This window comes from Carya illinoinensis, chromosome 1 (assembly GCF_018687715.1).
Source record: "Carya illinoinensis cultivar Pawnee chromosome 1, C.illinoinensisPawnee_v1, whole genome shotgun sequence".
Lineage (NCBI taxonomy): Eukaryota > Viridiplantae > Streptophyta > Magnoliopsida > Fagales > Juglandaceae > Carya > Carya illinoinensis.
Genome location: NC_056752.1, coordinates 33,668,466 through 33,675,764, shown reverse-complemented (window position 1 = coordinate 33,675,764; position 7,299 = coordinate 33,668,466). Strand labels below are relative to the sequence as shown.

At 36.6% G+C, this 7,299-nt stretch overlaps 1 protein-coding gene across 1 annotated transcript; it reads left to right on the top strand.

Annotated features, from left to right (window-relative positions):
- Nucleotides 1-3,010: 3,010 nt before the first annotated feature.
- On the top strand, nucleotides 3,011-5,164 carry LOC122315713 (probable xyloglucan galactosyltransferase GT14). The gene has a single exon (XM_043131818.1). It carries the CDS (start codon nucleotides 3,313-3,315, stop codon nucleotides 4,837-4,839), a length of 1,527 nt encoding a protein of 508 aa, XP_042987752.1. The 5' UTR covers nucleotides 3,011-3,312; the 3' UTR covers nucleotides 4,840-5,164.
- Nucleotides 5,165-7,299: the final 2,135 nt, after the last annotated feature.

Below are 7,299 nucleotides of genomic sequence, written 5' to 3'. Positions count from 1 at the left end.
TGCTTAGAAATATGATGAAGCATCTGGTCAACAAGTTAACAGAGGTAAAACCTCCATGATTTTTAGTAGGAATGTTGAACCTAGTCTTCGAGATAAGCTTATATCTCTATAGGGGGTGAATAGCTTCCATTAGTATGACAAGTACATGAGGTTACCACCTATGATTGATTGTGGTAAATATAAAGCTTTCTCTGATTTGAGACATAAGGTGTGGTAGAAGCTTCAAAGCTGGAAGTAGAAACTATTGTCTTAAGGGAGTAGGGAAATACTTATAAGGGCTGTAGCTATGATCATTCCTACATATACCATGAGTTGTTTTAAGTTTCTTAGAATCTTATGTGAAGAGCTGGAAAGGATGGTTGCAAAATTTTGGTGGGGGCAGAAAGAGAAAGAGAACAAAGATACATTGAGTTAGTTGGAAAACAATGTGTGAACCAAAAAGGGAGGGTGGCATGGGCTTCAAAGATCTTAAGGATTTTAACAGGACATTATAGGCTAAGCAAGGATGGAGGATTATGTCTGATGATACTACTTTTTGGCACAACGTCTTTAAAGCAAAGTACTTCCCTAAAACATATTTCTTTGGTGCAAAGCTAGGCAACTCTCCTTCATACGCTTGGCGAGGTATTTGAGAATCTAGGCGGCTATTGCAAGAAGGTTGTGGATGGAGAGTAGGGAATGGGAAGATAGTACACATCTAGCAAGATTACTTGTTACCTGGGCATAAACATATGATTTAGACTATTGTTGAAGATGCATACCAGACTAGTGAAATAACAATGGATAGTCTCATTGATGGCAACACAAGGTTGTGGGATCTTGAGAAAATAACAACTATTTTCCAACCTAGAACTGCTGCAAAGGTTTTGAAGGTCCTAATTACACTTGAATATCATGAGGATAAGCTAATATGGAAAAAGGAGAAAGATGGTGAATACAGTGTCAAAAGTGCCTATAATCTATTTTGTGATATGAAGAAAGGTATTCACGAGGGGGAGATCAGCTCAATGGCAGCAAGTTAGAAATGAGTCTGGAAAGAAATTTGGAAAATAAAAGTTTTGAATAAAGTCAGTTTTCAGTTGGAAAGCATGTAGAAATGGCCTACCTACTTTGCAAAATTTGAAAATGAAACATGTATTAGATGATGAGAAAAGTGTGTATTTTTTGGAACTGAGGTGGAGGATTTGGTTCATGCCCTTTTCTATTGTTCCTATGTTGTTGACTGCTGGAACCAACATGTCCCAAATATGAAATTTGTAAGTCGAGTAGATACTTTTACTGATCTAGCTAGCTGGGCTTGTGACCAAGGTAGTATCTATGATCTAGAAAAATTCTTTCTTATTACTTGGGGTATGTGGTATAGAAGGAATAACAATATTTATGAAGGGAAGGAAATACAACCTGAACAAATTGTGGTACAAGCTCTGTCTTTGCAAAAGGAGTTTCGAGAGATAATAAGTTAGACAAAAAAACTAAGTCAGATACATTATTGTTGGTCTCCGTCTCCCCCTCAAGCAGGTGCTCTAAAGGTCAATGTAGATGATGACATTTTTTATAATCAGCATTGCGCTTGGGTTAGGGTAGTCCTTCGAGATGAAAAGGGGGAGGTTTTATTGGCATCTAGCAGAAAGGAACATGATGTAATTGATCCAACTGAGATTGAACTTATTACAATCTTCCAAGGTTTACAATTATGTATGCATATGGGAATCACTAATCTTGTCTTAGAAAGTGATTCTTACTTGATGGTGCAAGCTCTCCAATTTGGTAACAACGCCATGTCTATACTGGGTAATCTGCAAAAAGATATTGTTAGCTTGATGAAGTATTTTTAGAATTGTAATATCCAATATATATGAAGGTTGGGTAATACAGTTGCACATAGGTTAGCTCGACATGCTATGCACTTAAGTGATATTGTTGTTTGGTGGGATTTAGTCTCAGATTTCATATTGCTAGTTCTTTAGACTAACAAACATATGTAATCTCTTTGATTATGAATAAAGAGTGATGTTTACTTTTAAAAAAGGGGGGGGGGGGGGGGGGGGGGGGGGGGGGAAGGAAACAATGTTGTAGCTAATAGATAAACAAAAGGGACGCTAAAGAGAGACCTTAGGGATTACTTGCTTTAAAAATTGAAGAACAAATTAGTTGGTTAATATGGCATAGTGATTTATGAAATTATTTATGGGAAAATCTATTTATCATTCTTTTTATTATCATTCTCTCAAAATCTCTTAATGTAATATTAAATGATAAACTCACACAATAGATGAAAAGCAACATTATTCATTATTTATTGATGTATGTACGGGGTGTGTATAAATATTACAGTTTTTTGAATCCTATGATCCACAGAAAATTAGAGACAGGAGAGGTTTCCCGAAAGAGGGGGTATATAATGCCATAATAATATTACATACAGTCTTAAGATACACAAGTCTCATGTACTCTTTTTGAAAAAAAAGAAAAAAAAAATTAGGGTTCACTATTAAAAAAATAATTTTTCTATATGGATCCCATGTCCCATATATCTATTTTTTAAAAAATAATATGCGAGACTTCCACACTCTAAAACTGCAAATATAATTTTTCATAATGTCAATATATTTCACATTTTTCTAATTTGGGCAATCATTTAGGCATTTCTCTCTATAAATAAAAGGATAAAAAATTAAAATGGGATATAGTATGGATCATTATTTTTTGAGTTGAACTCTGAATTCAAAGATTTAAAATTAGAAAGGAATAGACAAAAGATAAAATATGAAATTTTAAAATATTTTATTTAATTTTTAATTTTTATCTTATTTTATCTGTAAAAACAAACCACGTCTTAGAGTTTTGGCAATTGTATTCTCAATTGTATAAAATCATTCTTTAATTAATATATTTAGTCAAAATAAAATAAAATAAATCCTAAAAATCATTAGAAGCTGTTTTTCTAAGAAGTATAAATAAATTGTATATATATATATATATAAAGATTAAAGTGTCCCACGACAATTTGTAAGTTCCCAATAAAGTAACGGACGTTTGCTCCCTACTGCGAAGTGCAAACTCAATTTCCATTTCGTCCAAGCAGAAGAGGCTTTGCCCAAAAATATAATTCATTTTCAGGTTTAGCAAACCGCAAAGCCTTATTTGATGCCCCATTTTCAGGTCTTAAATAAGCACACAACCACCTTTCCGATTCTTTTTCCTATCGCTACGCTCTCTGCCTCTGCTCTTCTCCATTCTGAGAATCCTTTTGCGAGGGAATGGCATTTAATTTGTAGGTTTTTGTTTTGTTGGAATTCACTTTATCGGTGAATGGAGAACGCAATCGCCGGAAGATGCTCTCATCAACTATGGTTAGTCTTCCTCATCCTCTTTGTTCTCTGCTTCGTACTGTTCCACTTTGATTATTCAACTATGATGCCTGCCGACAATGAACTCCCCTTCTCACTCGACCAAATAAACCCAGTTGCTGTTTCGGAGAACCAAACCCATTTAGCCACCAATCAGTCTGTCACGGACGAAAGCGTAGGAGAAGAGAGTGATGCAGATACTTGCCTGGGTAGATATGTGTATGTACATAATCTGCCAAGCCGGTTTAACTATGGTTTGCTCAAGAATTGTCAGTCTCTTACCAGAGGGACCAACTCCAACATGTGCCCCTACCTGGCGAACTTGGGTCTCGGTACCGAAATTGAGAACTCCCAAGGGGTTTTGTCAAACCAGAGTTGGTTTTCCACGAACCAATTCTCGTTAGAAGTCATTTTCCACAACAAGATGAAGCGGTACGAGTGCTTGACCAATGATTCGTCTCTGGCCTCTGCAATTTTTGTGCCATATTATGCCGGTCTAGATATTAGTCAATACCTATGGAGTCCCAACATATCCGTGAGGGACTCTCCTGGGAAGGACCTTCTCAATTGGCTGGTAGAAAGACCGGAGTGGAAGAAAATGTGGGGCAGAGACCATTTCTTGGTTGCGGGGAGGATTTCTTGGGATTTCAGAAGGCAAACAGACGATGCCTCTGATTGGGGTACCAAGTTTAGGTTTCTGCCTGAATCCCAGAACATGACAATGATGTCGGTTGAATCAAGCTCTTGGAAAAATGATTTTGCAATACCATATCCAACAAACTTTCATCCTTTCAAAGACAGTCAAGTCATAGAGTGGCAAAGCAGTGTGAGAACCCAAGACCGGAGTTATCTGTTTACTTTTGCTGGCGCACCACGTCCTGACCTCAGCAATTCTGTTCGAGGTGTGGTTATTGAACAATGCAGATCTTCAAAAGCTTGCAAATTTATAAATTGTAGTTCAGAAGGGAACGAGTGTGACAACCCAGTCAATCTTATGAAGGTGTTTCGGAGGTCGGTTTATTGTTTACAGCCTCCGGGGGATTCCTACACTAGGCGATCCATTTTTGACTCCATTTTGGCTGGTTGTATTCCGGTTTTCTTTCATCCCGGTACTGCTTATGCTCAATATTTGTGGCATCTACCAGGGAATGGTACCGAGTATTCTGTGTATATACCTGTTAAGGATGTGAAAAACTGGAACGGGAGCGTGGAGAAGATATTGCTTGGGATTTCAAAGGATAAAGAATTGGCCATGAGAGAGGAAGTTATAGGGCTCATTCCAAATATAATTTATTCAGATCCCAGGTCCAGATTAGAGTCTTTCGAGGATGCATTTGATTTAGCAGTGAATGGAGTTCTTGAGAGGATAGAAAGAGTTAGGTGTGTAATTAGGGAGGGGAAGGATCCTAGTATCGGTTTTGCAGAAGGAGATGATTATAAGTACACATTTTCCGAGTGGCAAGGATATGAAAAGGATCCCTTATTTTGAAGTAGCATTCAAAGAGTACCAAGAGAAACGAACAACCAGGACAGTAACAAGTTTTCAAAACAAAAGTAGTAGTACAATGTAGGATTATATATCAGTCAGTGCTCATATATGTCTTGGCTCAAGCATACACGAGCATATACTCCATCCTGTCGATGAATTTCTTTACTTCCAACTTCAACCTCTTCTGTCTCATTATTATTATTATTAATTTTGTTCATTGTAATTCTGTTTATGGTGATGGTGAGAGGGTATGTAGGGGCCTGTGGATATTCCCTTCTTTCAGAGGTAGTGCGAAAATATATTGATAATGTTGAACCTTTTCAAATGGCTGGCATCTTTTCTTGTTCTCTGAATCTCTGTTGTTGTGCTTTTGTATTATGGAAAATATTAAAGCAAATGGTATGCAGCACACTCAATTCTTGTCTGGCTTTACATGCAATGAAAAATTCAATTTATGCAAAATTTGGTTTGGCTTCCATGGTACAGTACTAGTTAACGACGAGCATTACTGGTAATCATCATAATTTCCGACTGAAAGATTGAGAATTTGCCAGTAATTTAACCAGTGATTTTTCTATCTATTTTCGTAACAGCCCCCCCATACTTGCATATCGATATTGCCACTGCTGCATCATTGACTAATGAGAAGCAATCGCGTGGATCAATGCAGAGACGTCGTTGTAATTTTGCGCAGTCTTATTTGAATTGGGAATGTTACGTCAATCATGCCATTTTTTCAAAGACACAGCTACAATGGCATATAAGGAATTGGAAAATTCTTTTTATCATTTTTACCTTTCACACATCATATTTATTTTAATTTTTTTATAATAAATATATAGTATTTAGATGATAAATAGAATAATTTAATTAATTTAATAAGAATAAAATAAAATAAAAAATAATATTTTAATATATAAAATATATGGTGTAAGATGATATGTATCATTCTCAAAATATAATCAATCATCAGTCAATCATAAATTATCTTTCTTTTGAGACTGTCAATGTGTCTGAGAGCGTCGAAAGGTCAGGTATATGTATATATGAGAAATGATATTTGCAGTCGTGATTATGCAAGCGGCGTGCAGTCGCTTTGAAAAAAATGAATTAATATGGGACCCATATGAAAAAAAAAACTAATTTTTTAATCGTAGACCCTACTTTTTTTTAAAGCGATTGCGCGACATTTATAATTATACATTATATGTAACATTGCTCATGTATATATATATATATATATATGTAAAGATGCCCTGATTACCATATTCTTGGACATGAACCGATACCAATTACCATTTGTGTGTATCAGATTATAATAAGCATATAGGTAAAAGAGAAGAACTTCTTCTGAAAGATCGATCCAAGTCAAAAGAGAAATACCCGTTTGCCGACACTTGGCTGGGGACCCAATTATGTCATGGGTGCATGTGAGCATTGTTACTTGCAACCCTTTTAGCTGGACATGATTCTAATAAATGACCGACATATGTAGGGTAGACCATGCATAGATGCCTGCAGCTCGCCCCCGTCTTGACGCCCAAATTTGTGGGTTTATGGGTCTGTCGGTGATGCAACTAATTACACAGGAGCTTGGTGCTGTGACCTTCTTCTTTTTTCCCCTCTTTTCAAATAAAATATTTAAGTATTCTTCATCTAAAGTTTGTCTAGTTATGGAGTAGTCTTGTCAATTTGGTCTTTCATTTCCTAATTCCGATAAATTCGACCAATTGGTGTGGATTCATTGGTAAATTTAGAGCTGTTGATTCAGGTTCGTTGATTCATGTGGGCATGCCAATTAGCATGTGACCATGCATATGACCCATCAATCAACAGTCTCAGATTCTTATAATAATCACTTTCAATAACCCGACGATACTGCAGACTGCAGACTGCAGTAGGGTTGTATGTTTTGGATGGAGCAGCTGGGAGATAGGCCCCCCTGCATGGGCCAGGTGGTGGGGTTTTTTTTTTTTCTTGGCCTATTTGGTTGCCAAGAAAATGACGAAAAGAAAATAAGATGTACAAAAATTATGAGAAAAGTAAAATTTTGAATCTAATTTTTTGATGATTCGATTTCTGGAATAAGCAAGGACCAAGGACTCATTCCTGATAATGGAAGAAGAGTTGCTTTCTGTTCAGCCCCACAATACACCGTGGGCCCGCCACTGCAGGGATCTTTGCAAGGTCTAGAGTTGAGTCTTAGCTTCATTGGTCATGCACGGCAGATTGTTCAAAATTCTGTGGGTTTGTTAAGCTTTTATCTGTCTTCTGTGTAAGGGTGATGCGACCGACGACCGTACATTTTCAAGGTGAAATTCTGAAGGAATACGTTGCCTAACCATCGAAATGTAAATGCAAATCTTTCAGGAAAAAAAATCAAAAAAATTCAAGCCTCAGTAGAAAACGTGTCAAATTCTGGTGTCAAATCCAAAATCTTCAAACGATGATCAATATTTG

Bases quoted from the DNA above. Each gene is read 5' to 3' on its own strand.
- LOC122315713 (XM_043131818.1), top strand. From the start codon at position 3,313: ATGGAGAACGCAATCGCCGGAAGATGCTCTCATCAACTATGGTTAGTC.